Below are 23,038 nucleotides of genomic sequence, written 5' to 3'. Positions count from 1 at the left end.
AGCGGTCCCTCACTATAACGAGGTTCACCTTTTTTTTGTGCAATTTTTCCTTTTTTTTTTCTTTTTTTTTTAACAGCGCATTGTGTTCTGCATCCTGATTGGCTGTAGACCATTGTCAATCAATCTCGTGTTTTACAGCTTTAAAACACCTATAATAATTGTAAAGAATAAAGTTGGCTACTTTGCAGATTTCACCTATCGCGGGTTATTTTTAGAATGTAACTAATGCGATAAACGAGGGACAACTGTACACAAATATCCTCCACAGTCACAAAAGCAAGCAAACAGAGCACCTTTGTGCTTTGGAGTGTGGCAGAATGGGAGATTCTCCTCATGGATGCGCAGCTCACAAATCTGCAGCAAGTGTTTGACATGATCACATTAATATGAACTCAGAGGAATGTGTCCAGCACCTTGCTGAATCTATCCCGTGAAGAATTAAAGCAGCTCTTAAGAGGCCCAGTCTGGAACCAACCTGCTGTACCTAACAAAGTGGTCAGTGAGTGTACATTTGTGATTTGTCCATATCAGATGATAAATCTTTTGGGCCGCAACATTCATGAAAAACAACACAGTTGTGACCTCACCAGCAAGATGTGCTTACTGGAGTCCTGAAATAACAATTCACTCTGTGTGTCATCACATGCTACTGCTACTCACAACAATACAATAGGGGGAAAAAACATGATGGAAAGTAACAGAATAGATCCATCTTCATTAGACTTGTAAGGGGTAAAGACTGGTTACTAATGGCTACGAAATAAAATCCTAATGCATCAAAAACATACACAAACCTCAGGCAGAGATATTTGTCCAATCGTTTTTTAATTTGTATTACAGTCTTTTATTTTTAGTGAGCATTGGTGTGGTTACGAAGCATCACATAACCTGTTATTGTGGTTAAAGTGTGTGTGTGTGTGTGTGTGTGTGTGTTTGTGTGTGTGTGTGTGTGTGTGTGTGTGTGTGTGTGTGTGTGTGTGTGTGTGTTTGTGTAAGACTGGATGAGTCAAAGCAACAAGGCAACGAAGTCAAAGACAGTTTAGCAGAAGGGGACAGATTGTGATGGAGCAGAAAGTGTTTTAGCCATAAAATCACTTTTTACTTTAGATCTAAAATGTAGAAAAACTCTCCCCACAAAAAACGAACCAAGAGCGAGTCAAATATTTGGACCCGTCCTGCACTAAATGAGTACCATAAATCACTTAAACAACCCACATATTATTACTGTAACATTTTAATTAACATTCCTCAGTACTGTGGGTTTTGTAAAGACTGTCTGTGTGTCCTTATGTGAAGTTATTCAGTAAGCGCGGTCATCAAATCAGGAATTTCACTCTGCCACATCACAATTTTGTGGATATGCTCCTCTGCTAACTGTCCAATGAGAGCCGAGGATACCGTTGGGCGGCGAATCTGAACAGAAGACAAAGGGGAGGAGGAAACGCCGCGCCTTGGTTGGCTTAGGAGGCATCGATGTCACAAGATCTTCAGCCAATAGGGCGGGGGAGAGGATGAGAGTGTGAGAGAGAAAACAAGAGTGAATGGATGTGAGAGAGTGAAGAAAGATGAGGGGAGAAGATGTAAACAAAAGAAAGCAGGAACAAAGTGGATGACGGAGAGAGAGGGAGAGGCTGTCCCAACAGAGGAGAAAACAATGAGATTATGATGGGGAAAATGAGTAAGAGGGGAAAAAAAACAAAAAGCTGAATTATGAAACAACGGGAAGACAGCTGGAGCCGAGGAAGTTTCGATGAAGATGAGCAGACTCTTGCTCATCTTCCTCCTAAACCTGCCTCTTTGTGAGTGAGTGTGCTTGATTTTGTATCTTACCTGAGACAGAGATCGCTCTTACTCCACTCCGGACTGCTTCTAACTTTTTTTCACTGTTAGAAAGTCTAGAGAAAAGGAGCCAAGAGCAAATCAGACAACAGTTACACAGACACACACACAAAAATACACTAACTACATTTATGCCTCCATAACATCAATATCAACGATTTTTAAAGTTAACGGTAAAAAAAAGGAAAAGGAGAAACGATGGAAGCTGTTCTCCACATGCATTGCACACATGCAACTCTTCAAAGGTAAACTAATCCTTACTGTCTCTCTCCTTTTGCCGTGGTTTCTTTTTCCTATATCAGCTGAGCTCTACTACTATCTTTTTACATCACAGACAGCAACAGACAGAAGGGAAAAGAGAGGGTGGGTGAGCAAAGGGAGTGAGCGAATGAAAGCAAGAGGAGGAGACTTCGAGAGTGTTTAAAAACCCTAAGTGGAAAATATTTGGCTCCTAAACTTATATCCTTATTTGACCAGAGCCACAGAGTGGGAGAAAGATAAAAGAGAGAGCGGGACAGATTTGAGCTGAAATGACCAAAACAAAGATAAACTGCTGGAGGCTGAATTTAAACAGCTGATAGATAAATATAATCATGCTAATCTACCCGGCTGCAACAGCTACAGATAAACAAATAAAACGCTGTGGGCATTAGGAAAGTTGTGCATCAAAAAACCCAAACGGCTCATTTATTGGGGGGAAAAAAAATACATTTGAGGGTTTTTGTTCAGTTTTTTTCTGTTCACAAACTTTTTAAAGGTCCCCATATCCCCTCTAATTCTCCACAACTTGCCATTAGTTATATAATTTTAGATTAAATGGAAGAAAGGAAGTGCATTAGAAAAAAAAAGCAACAACAAAGCCCAAGAAAACAATAGTTCACTGTTGTCATTTCAAAGCGTACGAAAGCTTTCACGCATTTAATTTGAATTAATTCAAAATCTCTATTTGCAGTGAAAATGTAAATTACAAGGTTCTTTCCCGGAAGCTTTTCGGAAAATAAAACTGCAAAACAAAAAATGCTGCCCAAACCAAAACCGGGCATAAAAGTAAAAGAATGAATTCGCTGCAGCTTCTGTATTCCTCCTCTGAACTTTACTATCAGCAGTCACTTTCTTCTGAATTTTAACTGAGCAGAACTTTGACAAAGCATTGCTGAAAGACTTTACAATAGAAATGCTCTTGTCTGTGTTTACTTACATAATACTCAATTCTCAAAACCACAATTCCCTGGAAATTAATTTGATGTAAATATAGTATTGTGGTTTATTCTGATATCAAGTTGCAAGTCTCTACATGCACATTATTTAGTGCTATGGGCCTTTTATTTTCAGTAAAACTCTGTCATCAGGGCTCCAAACCACACATGGTCAGTTTGACAGAAAAAAAGAAAAATACAGTTACTGATCTTGGAACATGGCAACTCTTTCCTTTTATATATAACTATACCACGGATGAGGTCTGTACTTACTTTGGGATGGAAGGAAGCGCTCTCTCTCCCTCTAGAGGACAGAAATATGAATTTCCAATGAATAATGTGTCCTCACTCACATAACACATGGCTGTATGCACAGCACAAAGAAAACCAAATGTCATGAGAACAGAAATTGTTGAAATACATCCAGCAGTGTAAGGACAAGTATTTTCTATTTTTACCGTTCTATCCCTACAAACCCAAGAAAATACATTTTTGCCCAGAAGAAAAGTTTCATACCATCAATTTAAAAACAAACAAAACTAACTGACATATAGGAGCGATCAAACTTTACCTTTCTGAACTCTGATAATGAAGGAGTGAGTTTCCATGGATACGAGTCGACAGTAACCATCAATCAAGTCAGCCAAGTTCTCCGCCGTGGTGAGAGATGCTGTCGTAACTGTGAGAGGCTACACAAACACAGACAGACAGCATAGTAGGCCTGTTACAGATAGCTATTATTTCAAACACATACATAAACACAAACAAAGCAAATCACTAGAAATTTTCAGCTGGCCCTTATGTTCAAGAAAAACTCATCATACATGCGTGTCTTACATGAGAGTACATCAAATCATATAGGTAACAGTAAACCAAACCACTCTTGTAGACAAACTAAGCAACACAGTGAGAATAGCTTTTGATCTTTAGAGGTCAGAATGACGCTGCCAAGTGAAACAATAGTAAAATATCACCTACAAAGAAAAAAAGGTACCTTAAAACCTTCTACTTACCTCACAAGACTCAAGCAAACATTTTTCTTCATAAAAAGCTCATAAAGAGTTCTTTGATGGATGATTATGTAACAAAATGTGATCTTTTTTAACTACATGTATGTAAAATAAGATGGAAAAATTGTTATTTGCCAACAGTCAAGTTTTCCATAGTTTATCACAGTAACAGAGAGGGTAGTGATACCTCAGCAGCTCCGGCTACGTTCAGTTGTAGCATGCCTTTCCTGTCCTTTTCCTCCATAGCTGAGTACTGGATGGACTGGACTTGATTAAAATTTGCTAGATGGGTGGGCTGAGGACAGAGCAACACACACAAGAAATTAAAGTAAGATATGTGAACTACACTCGTTAGTTTTCTTTGATCATGAACTAGAGTGCAATAAACCTGGATGAGTTTTACTTTATGTTCTTGGTAGAAACTCACCGTGGACCCCTTGTCAGTGAGGTAGCTGATTCCTTCCTCTGGCCCGATGGCTAATTCTACCTGGATCACCCAGCTGGACTGTTAAAGAGAGGATGAGATGCAAGTTAAAAGAGACAGACCGGGAGGAGGGAGAAGGGCAGGCCAGGAAAAAATTACAGAAAATAAAACATGAGCAAGGAAAGGGAGTAGGGACAGCATCAAAGCCCTTCTAGAAGGGAGTCTCAATACTTGTCATCCCTCCAGATGCTTGACTTGTGTAAGAACCATGTTTCTGCCTTACATGTCTGCAGGTATTGTTCGCTGGATACATGCAAAGCCTGACGCCACCAAAAGGGGTCGACCTAACACGGAAAAGCAGCGCTCCCTGAGGGCAGCGTGGCAGAGTGAAACTGAGCAGCAGACTCAACCTACCCCAAGGGCACATTTGAAGAACTCCTTGTCATAGCGGTAAATTGGTGCAAGTATCTCCAAGAACTTCAGGATGCACTGCTCATCATTAAGGTTGGCTACTTGCTTAAATGTCTGCTGAATCAATTTTCGAAGCGTTTTAGCCTGCACAAAAAATGGAAAAAATATACTCAGTTAAACAGCAAACAGTCTGCCCATTCATCTACAGTGTACATTGTATCTTACACAGATTTACAGAGTGGATTTTGCTGAAGGACGTGTGGGTCTGCTGGCATTACAATCACAGCCTCACATGTGAATTTTTTGATCTCTTATGTCACCAACACAAAGCAGACAGATGGTAGAGAGAAATACATCAAGGAGGATCATTCTGCTATTTAATCCTCTATTCTTTGACACTCTTGGCACAAAATTGGACAACATATTGTCCTGCGCGCACACACTGAATGCATAATTAGGAAAATAAATAAATTAACACACATACAGTATTCAGACAATCCTATGAACTGCTTTTTATATATATCAATGGAAGAAAGATGAGTATTTAGCAGGCTTGCAAGAGGAACATACATAGGTTTAAAACAGAATAGCAATTAGGGGCATTCTGCACATTATAAGTTTAATGACTAAGAATTTATTAGATTAACCGACTGCAAACTTGACTTGGACAAAAACACCCAACGGACTGATCTCAGGCAGCCTGAATGACTTGGTATTACACATTTGTCTGCACTAAACATTTACTATAAAACAGATATAAATATTCAGGACAGAAATATTCATATAACAATTTAATATTTAACTCATTTTAGTGCTACTTTAATATTATTGATTTGTCAATAAAAACTGTATTATATAAACTTCACTGCAGCAACACAGAGCCCTGATGCCAGGTGTTTACTTAAGCCTGAAGGAAACAGTAAACCCACAAATACTCTGTCTCACACACACACACACACACACACACACACACACACACACACACACACACACACACACACACACACACACACACACACACACACACACACACACACACACACACTCCCTGTGTTCATGTGTCCTTTCAGCAGATGTCATTACAAAATCTATTATGTGTTCCTCATGCTCCAGATAGGATCACTGTTTTAATTCCTAGAATTCCACCACACAAATGCGCATAAACACACAGATATCGTCCGTCCAAAGTGTCCACCCTTCCTGAGAGGAAGTACCGCGAGTGGCTATCAGCTCCTTCATCAACACACTGACTGTCGCTGTAGCAACTGGCTGACCAATTAGGACACTAGTACCTGCATCTAAACACCCCACTTACACACGCACAAAACAATCAATTCACTGACACTAGTTCACTTCATTAGCAGTCACTGGGAGCAGTTTAGTGTTATTTTAGTCTATTTGGTTTTTCCACAGCAAAGCATCACAACAGTCTGGCCATACGCACGATTTGTGATACAAAGTTCTTCTTTTCGTCCCTGCGAAGCACAACTGATTCACCAACAAGAAGTTGCTTTATTGCTCCTAAAATAACAGTTATCATGCGTGAGCAACTGATGGCAGCTTCCAGCAGGATAACATGCCATGTCACAAACCTCAAATCATCTCAAACCTGTGTTTTTAAAATGACTGTACAGAGGTGGCCTCCACAGTACCCACATCTCAATGCAATACAGCACCTTGGGGATATACGGCCGACAAATCTGCAGCAACTGTGTGATATTATCATCTCAATAAGGAACAAAACCTCTGAGGACTTTCCAGCACCTTGTTGAATCTATGTAATGACCAATTGAGGTAGTTCGCAGGGCATAAGGGGGGTCCAACCCAGTACTAACAAGGGGTAACCAACACAGCTGTGGGAGTACATATTTTGTTGGAACTTTAAATCTTAATATCAAAGTCACATTTTTACCATACACCATATACTCATGACTACATTGTCATGTATTATAGTATACAGATCAGTGAATTAAAAGTAATAACGTGTTTTTAGGGACACGCTAAGAAGTCAAAGAATTTTCCAACTAAAGTTCTTTATTTCTTCTACTAAACATATTGCAACTATGACCACAGGTTTTGTTATATTATCCTGAAACCTTATCATACCAATCCTTAATAAAGTGTGCGGCAGTGTTTCAATCGTTCAGCCCGGGTCAACTTTGATCTTCAAATCTCCCAGAGGTCAGCTTTGCTAAACCTGCTGCCCGGCCAGTCAATGTGAATCAACAGAATCTGCTCTTTATAACATCAGTCACTGTTTACTATCACGGCCATCTGCTCTGGGTTTAGTGTGTCTGTGTGTGTGTGTGTGTGTGTGTGTGTGTGTGTGTGTGTGTGTCTGTCTGTCTGTGTGTGTGTGTGTGAGTGAGTAGAGTCCATTCAGGGAGAATAATCTCATTAAATGACTACCATTCTCTTTCACCAGAGTGAACAACACAAACCTAAATGGCAGCTGTGCTCGCGCCCTCTGTGTTTCACGCAAACACTAACACAAATGTGCAGCATGTGAGCGTGCCACAGCTCCTCTTGCATTTAACTGGCAGTACATATTATATAAATGATTAAACACAGAACTGCAACATTAGTCAAAAATATGATTAATCTGCAAGAAACAAAATGGTATTTAAAAGACCAATCGTGGCAGCCACTTACCAAGCTTACATATATTTTATGTTTTTTTGTGTGTTTTGATGTTTTTTTGTATTTTTTAAGATCTCCCCAGTTTCCCCCCTCTACTAAGTGACTGATTTATTCAACAGAAAGTAGTCCCCCCCCCAAGATTTAGTGAAACATTCTTACAGTGAGGATAAGACTGAAAACATTTACCAGGTATTAAATTAGCCAGAGATTCATTTTCTGTTGATTAGTTTGTTTTTGTTCAGCTCTCTCCGTCTCTCTGAAGTAAACAGTCCTTTCTTTCAGCTATGCATCAATTCAGATCAGGTGGTCACACAAATTATAAACACTGCAATAAAATATTCTGTGGAGACGTTTATAATCGAGTCAATTTACTGATGTTTGACTGCACATGTGTGTCACTACGCGCCTCTTCGCGGCTTATAAAACAGACCTCTTGGGAGTGAGTGTTGTGACGTCTGCCAAAGGAGCAGAAAAAGAGACGAGAGGAGTCAACAAGGCTTGACAGACCTCTTTTCTTTTTTTTGGGTGGGGTGGGGGGGTGAAGGAGATGTATATTGACACCTCCCCCTCCCTTTTCATTGTTGGAGAGAGAAAGTGGGTTTAAACATGACCCGAGGGTCACGCATACCCATCACAGACATACACCAGAATGAACACACGGTCTCTCTCTCTCCTGCAGAGCATCTGTCTTCCCCGCCTGCTGACAACAAGACCTTTTCGGGTCACCGGGCCTTTCACCCTCTCACACACACACACACCAAGACCATTCTCATAAACACGTGCCGTAAATTTATCACTGACGCAGACGCTGCTCAATATGCAAGAAGCACCACCACCACATACGACCAGCCAACCAAAAGGTCTTCTCAAAAAAACAGGAATCCGTAACTATAATACACAATATGCCATACTTTCCTGTTACTTCGGTAAGTTGACCTCATTGAATCATTGAGTAGCACATCAGTACGCAGTAGTAGTTTCAATAACTGCTGACTACTTGGTTAACTGTATACTGGGATATATACGATAGTTGAGCAAGTGTAAACCTAGCAGAAATTATTCTTTGTGGTAAAAACAACATTCATCACATTACTTGATAATTTATGAAGGTTTTTCTAATGTTTCTCTATTTTCTTAGATTGCTTCACATTTAATCTGCTGGACCTCACAATGTCTGATAACATCAAATAACACATTAGAAAAATCTAAGACGAAGCTACTAGAAATCTGCTAATAAAACTACACACCGATACTCCAATACCAGTGGAAATACACAATATTTCACATCCAGACTTGCAGTGTAACGGATATCCACACCAAACACACTGGGCTTGTGCAGAAAATTTGTCCTCAAAAAAAAAAAAAAAAAAAAAACGTGTCAAAAATGGGAATGACATTAAGGTCCTGATGTTTCTAAACAAGAAAATTTTGGGTTCATCCAATTCTCACGAGAAGGAACCTGCAGGGAGATTTAGATCCAGGAGTTGAAGCTGTATCACAACCATTTCATACATATTTGGGACCATGTGTGAGGAGGCAGAGAAATATAATTTCAGAGAGCTAACTGCCCTGGAGCAGTGTATAGCTGGGTGTCTGACGTATATCAGTAATAGTTTACACTTTTAATGTCAATGTATATTCAGTACCATTGCACGTTTTGAGCCACTTTTTGCCAGATGCAGCGGTCTGATTGGTCAGATCTGTTTATTTGGATCTGAAAAACCGAGTTTGGTTCGGAAAAATAATTCTGAAAAATATTTGCACAAATTTGTGACCTTCAGTGTGTAAAGCCCCCAAGTTTGCAAGATCAATATTTTGACCTTGTTTTTGAACTCAAGCTCTCCACACGAACATGAAACCCACCTTAACTGAATCCAGCAGGTCTTTTGGGAAAAACCGCCTCAAACCAACGTCTTTCCTGAAAAAAGAAAGACAGGAGGAAAACATCAGAATGTTTATCGTGGTGTAATTACAAAGAAGAATGCTAATTGGCAAGCACTTCTGTCTTTATCTGATCTCAGATGCGTGTTTCATCCTCTCCTGGGGTATTGCCAAAAGCAGACACAGACAGATACAGTTAAACGGGCAGGCAAGAGAAGACAAGAAACCGAAAGCGATGACTAAGTGCTGACTACAGCACACTACTCATCTTTTCCTTTAAAGATGGGGTTGGAGAAAACCAATGAAGGCAGAAAGGGAGAGAGAGTTGCAGGAAGAATTGCACAGAGGGTGACCACAGAGACAAAGAAAGATGAGCAGAGCTTTAACAGGAAGTTGGCTAATGACTCATACCCCTCAGGAGAAAAGACAAGTGAAGAGAGTGGGAGAAAGGCTGGAAGCTTGCATCCCCCTTTTCCTATTCCTGTTTCCCCAATAAAGGTCAAATGTCAAACTAGAATTAAAATAAAAAAGTCTGAAACAGGGATTAAAAATATAAAAATGTAGTTTTCAGAAATTCTCCCAGATTGTCAAACTTTCTTTTAGAAAATGACCATGAAAGAAACTCCTCTCTAAAACGGTTCTCTCAAAATCAAAGGCATGTCATCACAGGAGCAACGAGAAATACACACAGACAGAAATTATATAATCAAGCTGACCTCAGAGAACGAGCCCTGACAAAGGCCCACTGATTAAACAGCACTGCTCGGGCTCCACAAAGATGACAGCCAACTGCAACCAGCTGACCGTTTACATGAACATTACTGTATGTTCTGTGGCCCCAATGAGAGAAAACGCTTACAGTGCAGACCTGCTCGATTTTTCACATTTGTGTAATGTGTTAGAGCAATCTCAAAAGTAATATCGAGTTAAAGCACCTCTGGCTACAATGACTGCATGAGGCTTTGATGGATAATGACTTCCAACTTTTCTTCCCTCCCCAGAGAGCCAAACTGACTTAGATTAAATAAGCAGAAGGCCACATATTTGATGACTGATGACTAAAAATAAAACCAACACAAAAGAAAACTCCATGTAAAAACGACACCAGCCCACCTAGATTAGCCTACATCTTGTGTCGCAGTTGTCTCATATGGCCACACACAGAGGCCACCGATCAAATACACTAATTTGAAATTGAATCAAACCGCACTGAAGACCCACATCTGTCATTTCCCCTAAATTTCCTGAGCATAAGGCAGCCTCTTATTTATTTTGGGGGATTATTTTGCTTCCCTAGCAGACCATGCTAAGAGGGTTTGGGTGCCATTTCAGCCCCTGCCGGATTCTGCCCTTGTGTGATCTAGGACGGCCCTCGGTGGTCCAAACATCTTTCATTTGGGAATGATGATGACTTTCATGCTCTTGGGCATTCTTATGTTTTTCACCAGATCTTCACCAATTTTATCTCCACATCCTTCCTTGGTTTTCTGACATCTGACACCAACTGTTAGAACCTAAAGACAGATGTGTGTCTTTTCCAACTACATCCAATGCATTCAAATTACACATGTGGATTTGAATCAAGATGTAGAAGAATTTCAAAGACCACTGATAGATGTAAGATCTCTCAGATCTCAACTGTATATGTAAGAAAAAAAAATCAATATAGAGACCTTTTACAGGTCAAGCCATAGAATACTCGGCACCATTTATAGGGAAAATATGTACAAAAGGAAACACATAAAGGGTAAAGTTTCTAAAAATATGTGAATTTCTGATTGGGCATAAATGGTGTCAAATAAGAAATCTCTTCAAAGAAACCTGATAATTATACTTGTTATAATGTTGCTAATGGAAGACGAAAAAGAAGCAGCAGAGGTGAAAAACTCTAATTAAAAGATGAACAGAAGTCTCTGCCTTTTCTGCCAGCAATCCAAAACGGTGGCCAACATGGGCCAACTACAGCCAACAGCGCCATACATTACCCAAAGCGCATTATACATTTTTGGCGCTTAATGCTCATAAAGGGCCCAGCAGGCCCTGATGGCCAACTGTCAGCTTCCTGTATCAAAGCCCTAGTAGCTCTTTCCATCTCGCTCTCTTGTTGGTTTAAAATATGCATGAGACAACATCTTTTTCCAATCAACTGAGAGAGGCAGCGAGGGAACGATGGAGACAAAACAAAGAGAGGAAGAGCACAGAAGGAAAACCAGATAAAAATAGGGGAAGTGAACATGGTGCAGAGAGACAGAGAATGAGAAGAAGAGACAAAGAAAAGACAGAAAACATTCCTCTGGATTAATTGGAGAGCTCGTTAGGCTGACGGGCAGAAAGAAAGAAAGACATGAGTGAAAGAGGACAGCTCATTAGAGTCACACCAAGTTAGAGCCAAGCCTCATTTAGAGTTCACTTTGTAAATTCTTCAACCATCTTTCAGAGAATCCACAGTGGGACAACGCATTGAGATAGCATGAGTGAAAAACATAGAACGGTTTCCTCTTTAATACCTGTAAATGTAACAACAAGGACTGCAAATATACTCAGCTTCAATTTGAAATTGCTGACATTCCCGCTTCCTAAAATCTATTCAATTTCTTTTGCACTAATCCAGATTTCAAGTCAAGTCAAGAGAAACTTCCTCTGCCAAAAAGTGATACACTGTGCTACTTTTTCTGATCTGTAGCTCTGAAAGCGGTGTTTCAAAACATGTTTCCAGGAAGAGAAATGATGAGATTAGGATGGACTGATGCACCAGAGAGGTTGGGAGCCGAACTGTGCTCCTGGAACTCTTTGCTTATGAAGATAATACTTACTCCAGTAGTTCATAGTTAGATTTCTTGTCCAGGGCATTTCCTCTCATCTCTTTAAAAAACCTCCTAGAAATGAATCCAGTGGGAAAGAGAAAGAGAGAAAGAGTGAGGTCATTTTTTTTTCATTTTCTTTTTCAATAAAATGCAAAAACTGCTGTTGCTTTGCACAATGAATAATAAACTGACTAATGTTGGCAAGAATTATCAGTGTAGCTGACGGGCAGACAGACTGTGCATTCTGCAATGGTGAAGAAAACAACTCAAACTGTACTTTAAATTGTTCGTCCAGCAACAACAAAGAAAACAGAGCGCTTAATACTTGGACTGAACCTTTTATTCTTTGATATTAAAAGAAAAAACAGCAATCTGCATGTGAAGAAATGGAAACAAAAGCAGTGGACTACATTGTGTTACCTAATTTCGAGACAGCCCAGTTTGAGAGCTACATCTTGTTCCACTTGATCTCCGTTTTCTGTCATGTAGTCGTTCTTCACCTGGAACATGCAAATACGCAAAGGTGTTTATTAAGACATTTACTTCTCAACAAATGGAGGGTCATCTCGCTCACACACACATACAGGCAATCCTGCTGACCTAGATTATCCAAAGAAAAACACACTTGCAGGGTGTCTTCTAGTAGTTCCATATGCGTTAGTGCTAGCTGCTGGCAGGGAATGAAATATGTTTGTGTGTCTGGGTGTCTCTTGTGTGCTTGTGCATCTGTTTGTGTTTGTACCTGGTGGTAGAAGTAGTTGAGAGTAGGTTTGTCTTCTGTAAACTGCTGCACAAAGCCCTTTGGTAGATATCGGATTCTTAACTCATACCTACGGAGGAGAGAAAGAAGACAGAGACATCGCTACGTTACACTAATGTAAGGATTATTTGTGATGTGAATATAAAGATGTGCGGGTGAACAGAAGGAGGAGAATCAGCAAGGGACGGAGGGAGATTACAAAAGCGCAAGATGCAAGAATGCAAATGAGAGGAGTGCTTGTAAAAATCAGTGTAGCAGAAACAGACAGAGAGATAGTTGTTGACTTAGTCACACAAAGCAGGCATCTGTTTCTGTCTCCCTCTTTATGTCCACCGAGCAAAAGGTCTCCACCTCACAATAGAATCAGCACTAAGACTGCCACAATAAAGGTAATGTATACCAGAGCATTAACATCCAAACTACTCAGCCTTTACAGCCACACAGCAGCGTGCGCACAAGGGCTCTCATCACAATTCGACAGACGGGTCACGCAATTTTTCATGATGCCGGTTGCAATAAATCACTTCTGCTTCGAAATACAATACGGCAGACTGCTGAAGCTAGCCGTTTTTGAAACTACTGACTTTACAAGGCCAAATAACTCATGTCTAACCCAAGCAGGAAACTGTTTATAAAGCATAACCTACAAGTTCAACATCCTCCAGGAAGGGGCTTGTTTAAGAGATGCAAGCATCTAAAACTCATCTACCTCATGAGGTCCTGGTTATAAACTTTATAAACTTTAAATTAGATTACCTAATGTTTAGTTTAAGTTTTGTTGCACATAAACAGGGACAATTGACACAACAAGTCAAACACATGATGGCAAACAATATGTCAAAACACGTTAGAAGCCTGTTTAGACATAACTTTGTATTAACATATTTATTCATAAACTATCGAAAATATTTTCACCGTCCTGAAGACAGTCCCACAAATCCTTCATCCATTTCTGCTGTGTAGCCATGTCAAGGAGAAATAGTCTACCCAGAGATGCCCAGTCCTCCCTGGTCCCAGCTTCCTGCTCTACATCTTTCCAGAGGCAAGTGTTCCCAAGCCAGCCAACAGAGCATCCAGTATCCAGTGCATCCTGGTTCTAATCCAGGCTTTCCTCTGAGTAGGACATTAACAAAACACCTCATATAGATGGCAGCCTACTCTACCAACTCTACTCTGAGTCCAGTGCTGACTGAGCACCTCACCCATTCTTCAAGGGAGAGGCCAGATAGATATTTGTGCTGTTTGTGTCTTCATTTTATTGTCTTACTCACTACCCAGACCTCATGGTCATAGGTTAGGGTAGGAATATAGACTGACTGGTGAGGTGAAAATGCCACTTTCACACTGAGCATCTGCATCACTTTCAAAGATGCAATAATCTGTCTCAGGCTCCTGCTCTACTTTCCCCTCACTTGTGAGTAAGACCCTGGGATGCTAAAACTCCTCCACCTGAGTTTATCCCCCAGTAATTAAAAAAAATGTGACCCATCCAAAATAGGAGGATCCTGTCTGGTCCCTTATAACAGCAGTCTAGCTTGCAATTTGATGTAGTGGCTCTTATCACAACATTACAAATACAGGCTTCATCTTGCACCTCCACTCTTCATTTGGCCGTGCTTGTTCATATTTCTCTCTGACGTGGGATACGCCCAAATCTGGGTGGAGCCAGTGCACTTGGTCTTTGGATTGACCGTTACTGAGCCGCAGGCCAAAACATGAAGTCCAGCGCACTTTGTTGATGTCTAAAATCTTCTGGATGATTCCCTGTAGACAAAGAGGAAAAGAAGAGAAATAAAATGACTGATGACTGTGCAAATAATACTTCATATCTATGAAGGTAAAATACGCATAATTACTTTCTAATGTATCTGTGCTGTCCCTGGGTGCCGAAAACACCTGTATAAGTTTGAGATGTTTTAAATAAAACAAAACTTTTTTTTGTGTCTTTTTGGTAAAAAAAAAAAAAAAAAAAAAAAAAATGCCTAGCTTTACTTTATTAACTCAGCCAATGTTTCCCTGACATTTTGGATGAGACCATCGATTTTTTTAGTTTATGTCTGCGTGAGTTTGTGTCGGAGACTTCAAGAGATTTAACGTGACATTCCCACCCAAACAACTTGACAGACATCAAACACACGCGCACAATAATGCTCACAGAGCCATGTGTGCTCCCATGTAAAACGCTGGGGGGTCTGACCTAGATACTGAAGTAGAGAGGGATGAAAGGAGAGCAGAGGAGATCGGCAGTGATGTATGACCACTAAAATCTGAGCAGAGCTAGGTAGTTTCTACGTCACAGCGGTGGATCTAAAAGCATCCTGCTAAGTAAACCTACACTAGCACGCACACACATAAATGGTGCCCTGAGGTGACATGCATTAGCAAGCAAAATATTGACAGTGCGTTTGGGCCCGTTTTAACAGTGCCGACAGCTAGGACGTTGACATGAGGACAAATGGCACAAAAAAAAAAAAAAAAGTAATTTAACAGTACTCCTGGGTGACAACTGTCACATTTTGACCTGAGAGAGTTATGAGCACTGAGTATTATTGCTGTGAAGGCTACTTCTTACTCTAAATAAATATTGTGTGTCTCAGTTAATGGTAAAGTGTCCCTAATATTGTGACACTATACAAAAAAAGCATCTTACCCTGACATCGGTTGCATCACCGTATCTTATATTGGAAGACCAGCAGCTATTTTCTGTGTTGCTCTCAAAGTGATGGCAGACTTTCAGAACCCTGTCCACGGAGCCGGCCATGGTTCGGTCCGATCCCCCCGCACTCAGTCGGGACTTGGCCCCTTCGAGGAGGGTGTGATTCAGGTTGGGGTCCAGGTAGGCTGACGCCATGGTTTTCCCTGCAGACACTGCCGCTGCTAGGTGTCTGTCATATTCTGAGAGACAGAGGAGAGAAAAACAGACTTTAATTAAATAAGGAGTAATCTAATTATTAAACTTAACAAATCCTGTGATAGTTGAATATTTTAAAAATATCTTTACAATCAATTCCCATTAAAAAAAACAAAAACAAAGTTTTTTTTCTGTAACAGAATAATGATAATTCTCTGGGTCTAACATTTAGTCTAATTTCATACGTCCAACCAAGGGCACTTGCATGACAGTAGATTTGTGTGGAGTAATTAGCCTAATATGTACAAGAACACAAATGTGTGTGAGCCTGATTTTAAGTAGACTAATCAAACCACTTTGTTAAGCACAGCGGTTCAACTGCTTATTAATTCAAATTTCTAATCAGCCAGTCACTTGCAGCAACCCCATGAACTTAGGCATGTAGACATGGTCAAAGCAAGCCGCTGAAGTTCAAAATGAGCCTCAGAATGAGGAAGAAAGATTATTTAAGTGACTTTGAATCTGACAAGGTTGCTGGTCCTGGACAGGCTGCTTCAAATATCTCTGAAACTCCTGATTTGCTGACTTTCCCACACAAGAAACAGAGAAAAAGAGACAATATCCAGTGAGCAGCAGTTCTCTAGGCTCCTTCAAAAATGCCTGGTTGATTTCAGAGGTCAGAAGAGAATGGTCAGACTCCTACAAGGTGGATGAACCACATGTTGAAGCCTGAAGCAGATGAGCTACAGCGACACACCTGGTGCCACCCTGCTGTATAAGAACAGGAAACTGAGGATCTAATTCACACAGTGTCACCAAAATTGTACAAGAGAAGATTTTTTTTTTTAAAGCATTTCCTGTTCTGATGAGTTCTGATTTCAACTGCTGAGTCAGAATTTGCCTTAAACACGAAAGCATGGATCCATACTGCCTTGTATCAATGTTTAGGTCTGGTGATGGTGTCATGGTGTGAGGGATGTTTCAAAGTACCGGTTAGACAACACATGTCCATCCCTTTATGACCACAGTGCCCCCACCTTCTGATGGCTACTTCCAGCAGGTTAAAACACCACCCCACAAAGCTCAAATAAGCTCAAACAGTGAGTTCACTGCACTCAAACGGCCTCCACAGTCACCAGATCTAAATCCAAAAGAGCACCTTTGGGATGTGGTGGAACAAGAGCCAATAAATGTGAAGCAACTGTGAAGCAACAATTTTAAAACACATTTGAATTTGTGCCACGAAGAATTTAAGCTGTTTAAAGGGGGTCAAACCAAGTAACCCAGTAATAGTAAGGTCTACCTGTACTCACTCCAGTCAGTTCAAGATAACAATACTAACTTCAGAACTAGTCAAGACACATAGACGGTAACTTTTAATTTAATCCACTTTGAGTCAAAGCAGGGCTACAAATAACTATTTTATCAATAAAATGTAACAGTGTCAAAAATTTGCACACATAACCAAGTGACAGTGATGTGTAATTTTTAGTTTGTATAGTCAATGGAGTCACTACCGTTTCACTGCTACATTTGTTGCATGTTTGTTCTCACATACTCCTTAGACCGTTGCGTTGTTCCAAACTGTGTGCTGCAAGTATCTATTCTTCATGTGTTGTTTTTCACTGAGATACAATACAATGAACAATAAGATACCAGAGAGAGAAATAAAGAGAGAGGTGCAGTCAAGGTCAAGGCTCATTATGTAAGCACCCGTGCCTATAACACAGAGAAGACAATGGATCGCAGGACACCATTTTTCCTGAATAAAAAGTTCAGACATAGACGCACTTCCTGGAATTTCATTGCAACTCCATCTGGAAATGCCTGAGAAGAACTAATTTCTCTACATAAGAGCGTGTGTGCGCGCACGCTGTTGTCAACATGGAAGCGAGAAAAGACAGCAAGATCTCTTTCATGCTCCATTTTTCTACTTCCCTTTCTTCCTGTGTGTCTCCTCTCCCCATCCATTAAAAAGGAAAATGGATATGTGCTAGCAGGTAATTACACCTGAGAGAGCGTGCACACACAGGCACGCGCGCACACTCGCACTGAGGTAGCTCAAAACAGAGAGACTGGAAAGAGTTGAGTGATAGATTACAGTAAGAAAATGTGATCCCAACTTAATCTGCCAGTCCCAAATGATGATGACTTCCACATCAACAAATTAAAACTCTCTTAAGATCTCTCTCTTTCTCACACACTCACACACACACACACAGCTTTGGCTGTACACTAGTGCAGTTCCCATGGAGTCAGATGTCACACCGTGAGCGTGAGGAGTCTATGCAGAAAGAAGATTTCATTCATACCTCTCTCCCAACACATGGGGAAGGGGCTACAGCCACTTGTCGCCATGGAAACGCATGTCTCTCCCTCCCTGTGCCTGTCCGCGTCGAGGACAGACAGGCAACCTGCAGCTTCACAACCACGCATCACATGCAGTGAAGTTCTCGTCCGCAGGAGTTAAACAAACACACTAAGCTCCTGACACAGCTGCAAGAAAACCCTCTCATAATCCAAACACTAATTTACACAAGCACGGCGTCTCCGACGAAGAAGAAACAAAACGTCTCTCATTACAAAGTTTGCTTCTCCTTGGCAAAAGCTGCAGTAATAGAGAGGTAAAAGAAGCAATCCTGAAAAATGAATACTTTGTAGTTTGCTGACAATTTGTCTGCAGTTTGAAAATCCAAGAGAAAAACAAAATCAGGGAAAGTTTCTTCTTGTTTATGCGTCTTCTCTTAATCTTTTCCTGTTATCCAAAAGCTCCACAACACAAAAAAACCTCTCCAGAGACAGAAAGTTACTTTCATCCACAAACTTCACTCCTCCTTTTTTGTTTTCCTGTCCACTCCTCAGCGGCCCCTCTCTGATGACAACACACTGTTTGCTTTTTGCCCGATTTCTGCCCCATGCCTGCACTCCATAGTTACACAGTTGCCTTGGAAGTGTCAGGAGGCTTTCGAATTCGGCTTATTTCATTCAGCGAAGTTCCCCGAGTTGTTGAGAGGGAGCAAAAAGTTTAAAGCCAAAAATCCAACTGAATAGTGCGCATCCAGAGGACCTTCAGTTAGCTAGTGGTCAGACACCAAGAGGCAATTACTGTGCTCAGTCAGAAAAAAAAAAAAAAAGATCTTCTCTTGGAAACAAAAGTAAGAGAAAAAAGTTGACCAAGAAAAAATAAAGCCAAGAGAGAGAGAAAGAGAGAAAAATGCAACAATTGTTTTAAGGTGAATGAGAAGTAAAAGAGAACAGAGCAACGCAACAGAAAGAAAGTTGAGTGGGGAATGAGAGCGCTCCAGAGAGGGCTGCTGGAGGGGTGGGAGGAGCCAGAAACTATTAATATGCTAATCCTGTCCTCTCTATGCAATAAACCCTCCCACTTTAGCTCAAGCTGACCTCAGAACAGTTCTCATCTTGAACTAATATTAAACACTGCTCAAAAGAGCAGTCCCTTAGAACAACTCTGGAAGTCCTCCTTGCAAGCATAATGCATGTGTTACTGAAGAGAGGAGATAAATATTACTTAAATTCAATAAAAAAGAAAACTATATCTTTATTAACAGAATTTAAAGTCCTTTTCATATTGTCGTTTCATAATGGCATACATGACCTCACTCATGCAGGGTCTTGCAAGCTCAATCAACCACAACACCACCCTGAACTCTATTTCTTATAAACCACCGTTACAGCCAAACAACAAAAAACACAAATATGTTATTTATTTTATAAAGAGAAAAAAAACCTTCTTCCACCACCGACACTGTTCCCAGTTTGTAAACTAGCAGCTGCACCCAATATGGCAAATCAACCCACTTCAATCACAAGGTTTTCAGAAGATCACACTCCACACTGCACAAAAAGCCCCTCAGCCAGAAAACACACAGAGCTCCCCTGCCAACTATCCCTAATAAAGTGTCCCCATACCCAGCTCTATCAGGCTGCTTGTTAAGTACTGCTTTGAATTTCTATGTTCAGCCAAGCGGCAACCTTGGCTGAAAAACTAAGTCAGCATCGAGGTGCCAAAAACAGCCACTTGAGGCTGGCTCTAAAAGCGATTCGGACCCCGCAGATCTCCCTCCGTAAAGTCAAACTACATGAGAACAAAAAATGTTTATAACCAGGTATAAAACACCATTTTGGTCTGGTCCTCACCTTAAGTAATTCAAGTCACTGAACTGGACCTCTCAACTGGTTTTGGAGCATTTGTAATTAAATGATCCATTAAATACAATGGCCTGATGTGAGTTACAGCACATTCAAAAAGTATTGGTGAGTGAAATTCAAGCATTTCATTAGTCTCTAGGTAAACAGCACTAATTACCAGGTATCCATGTTTGTACTGCATCTGTATACCTTAGGGATACAGCTGGTTAACAAAGGCTGTGCTCAACTAAACGTGGTCACTTATGTGGCACTAAGCCAGTGCCCAAAATATTACTTTGGCTTTGAAAATATTTGTATTATTTGAATTAAATGAGCAATGAATTAAAAGGAGCAATCTCACAGACTATGCTGCATGAATATTGTGTTACAGAACAGCCAGCAAGTTGGAAAACATACCCAGCTGGCAAAGTCTGGGTGAATGTACTAACACTGGAGAAAATGTTTAGCTGCACAAAAACATCCAAATTATGGACTTTTTTAAAATGTTTAATTATGTGTGAACACATCTCACCTGAAGAACAAAAACAGGCCTGAATACTAAAAACAAAATCACAAAATCTTAAATTAGCTTAAAACTTAAGATTTCGCCACTAAGTCCTAAAGCTGCTTAACTGAGCAGCCATTTGAGTGTGCATATGTGTGTGCACGTGTGAGTTTCCTATAATTTGCGGCCCATCTCAGGCATAGGCCATTGTTATGAAAATGGGAAAGGGGGTTAGAGTGTGGATGTGGGTGTGTGGACTATTGAAAGCCTTTTGTCAGGGGGCCGGATGTTGCCGTGAATGGGAAGAGCTTTTTGGGCCTGAGCCAAAGTGTCTGTTCATATTGTGCTGTGTGCTTATGGACATGTTTTTTAAGCACAGGAGGGAAGCACAGCACCCACTACCTACTTAATGTAAATAACATTTGAAAGCAGCAGGTAAACCTCAGATCTGCACTATCCACTTTGATGTGGTGATGTTTTATTAGCGAACAATCAGCGTGTTTGTGTCGATGCCTTGAAGGTGAAGAGCTTTGAATTTCAAACATGTTAGATTTTTACCTCATGAATTAAACACAAATTATTTTCTGCTTGCAATTTCCACAGAATCTTTTACTTTGTCACAGCTCATTAACTCGTTTAAGCTCCCCCTGTTCATCTGTAGAGCAGTTATTAGGCAGTACTACAGACGTCTGTCTGTCAAACACAAAATAAAGTGACTTAATGATTAGACTAATTAGATGATTACACCGAAATTAGAGCATGAATAAAATGTCCAAAAAATATACTTTGGAAATATGTTAAAATAAAACACAAGACACTGGTGTCATTCTAAAAACATCCGGTCCAACCAACTCTTCTTCCTTTTCATTTTTCTTACTTCCTCACACCTGGCCATGAGCATTGTTAAGCTATGCTCCAGAGGGAAGCTCTGAACATGTTACAAAAACGTCGGTGCTTTGAGAAATAAAAAGTAACATCATCTGATAAATTAATTTGTCTAGATGATAAGTGGAGGGGATTAAAGCCAGACAAAGAGCTAATTGTGTAGCTTGTGGACACGCAGCACTAATCTGCAGTAAGTCCTCAGGTAGGCCCGAACAATTAATTTGATTTTTAATCTTGTTTGTGATTTTGGCCTCCCAGAATTAAACGAACATAATCGACAAAAGCAAACCAAGGAAAAGTAAATAAAGCGCTCCCTAAATCTTTGCCTGACGACATGCCTGCATCTGCCAATCGCAGCTGTTCCCTGCACAGCGCAGCTTTTATTTTTCTGGAATAACAAATAGCAGACTGTCAAAATTAAACAAATATCTAGCACTGCAGAAGGTGAAGAGTTTGTCCGTGGAAGCGGATTATTGCCTTTAGATTTAGCACAAGTCATGTTAACTAGGATCAAATCATGTGCAAAGAGCCTACACCATAAAGCATGACACCTTAACTTGTTCAACAAAATCAAAACACAGCACTAGCTCCAGTACACCAAATGGATGAAGGCCAAGAAAAACATGCAGTGGTTGCCAACATGAATCTTCCAATGTCAACTCAGATATTCATAAAAATCTGTACAGCGCAGCAGTGCATCCATCCAGCTCACAAAGACGCACCGAAATCATGAACACAGTTGCATCTGCACAAAGATGTCTCTAACAAACACGCTGAGCAATTGAGACTTCAGGAAAATGTAAACATAGGAGATGTAATTAGATCCATTAAATAAATACTTTATTAAAAACTTATAAGATGTTTCGATTATCAAAAATATCAACAAATATAAAAACGGGAGCAGAGAGTTGTTGATTTCATTTTGTTTTTTAAATTATTTATCTTTTTCTTTCTACACGATACATTACATTTAGGTGAATAAGGAGGACTAATTTTATGTTGACAGTGCAATGAAAATGTTTTAGTCGCTATAAATCAACAAAAACTCATAAACTCATGAATAATTGGGGTACTAATACTGAGCAAAATGATCTTGATAATCATTTTGGCCACAGTCGTGCAGCCCGACCCTCGGGTTGTTGTTTCAAGTTTTCTGTCTGCAGTGTGAATATTCTAATTAGACACACAGCCTCTCACTCTCTTTCTCACTCCTGCTCACTAACGAGGCCAACATGTCGACACAAACGCACAGATAAATAGTCCCCCTCTGTTTTCTGTCTTCTTTAATTGTCTTACACAATCACAAACATGACTCAAATAAGCACTTGCTACTAGTTCAGCTGTTCATTAGCAGAAGCACAGAGTCTGACGATGTATATTTGTGCACTTCCTTCAAGGATGCCTATAATAGGATGCCATGTTTCTGTTTTCTGAATAAATAACTGTGTAGACCACAAATAGGATTATACAAATAAGATATGATGATATAAGATATATTTTATGGTCATATCATACAATAATACATTGCTACATTCCCACTGCCATTACCTTTTGGGAATAAAATAATACAGATAACACATGTGAAATGTTATCTTTGAGTAAATAATAATAAAAACCGAGAGGCAACTTAAAAGCAATATCTTAGGTTAAATTGATGTTATCCAATTGCTATTTCTATGGCAA

The 23,038-nt window shown here is 40.1% G+C and overlaps 1 protein-coding gene across 11 annotated transcripts in view; it reads right to left on the bottom strand.

Moving 5' to 3' along the window:
• Positions 1–23,038, bottom strand: part of ptk2aa (protein tyrosine kinase 2aa) — a 63,270-nt gene that overhangs the window by 22,072 nt on the left and 18,160 nt on the right. For 7 of the 11 annotated variants that reach the window (XM_040021440.1, XM_040021444.1, XM_040021443.1 and 4 more), the window contains exons 3-14: positions 15,616–15,860; positions 14,560–14,729; positions 12,948–13,035; positions 12,626–12,705; positions 12,215–12,277; positions 9,384–9,438; positions 4,884–5,024; positions 4,473–4,550; positions 4,233–4,340; positions 3,607–3,724; positions 3,309–3,339; positions 1,831–1,895 (exon numbers count right to left, since the gene is read on the bottom strand). In XM_040021440.1, coding sequence (XP_039877374.1) covers positions 1,831–1,895; positions 3,309–3,339; positions 3,607–3,724; positions 4,233–4,340; positions 4,473–4,550; positions 4,884–5,024; positions 9,384–9,438; positions 12,215–12,277; positions 12,626–12,705; positions 12,948–13,035; positions 14,560–14,729; positions 15,616–15,860 — 1,242 coding nt within the window. Of the gene's footprint in view, positions 1–1,830; positions 1,896–3,308; positions 3,340–3,606; positions 3,725–4,232; positions 4,341–4,472; positions 4,551–4,883; positions 5,025–9,383; positions 9,439–12,214; positions 12,278–12,625; positions 12,706–12,947; positions 13,036–14,559; positions 14,730–15,615; positions 15,861–17,129; positions 17,143–18,128; positions 19,354–23,038 lie in introns of those variants that run through there. The other 4 variants (XM_040021446.1, XM_040021447.1, XM_040021450.1 and 1 more) reach the window with 4 other exon arrangements.

The sequence above is a fragment of the Simochromis diagramma genome, unplaced genomic scaffold (genome assembly GCF_900408965.1).
Source record: "Simochromis diagramma unplaced genomic scaffold, fSimDia1.1 OVJJ01000753.1, whole genome shotgun sequence".
Lineage (NCBI taxonomy): Eukaryota > Metazoa > Chordata > Actinopteri > Cichliformes > Cichlidae > Simochromis > Simochromis diagramma.
This window is presented reverse-complemented; position numbering and strand designations above follow the sequence as displayed.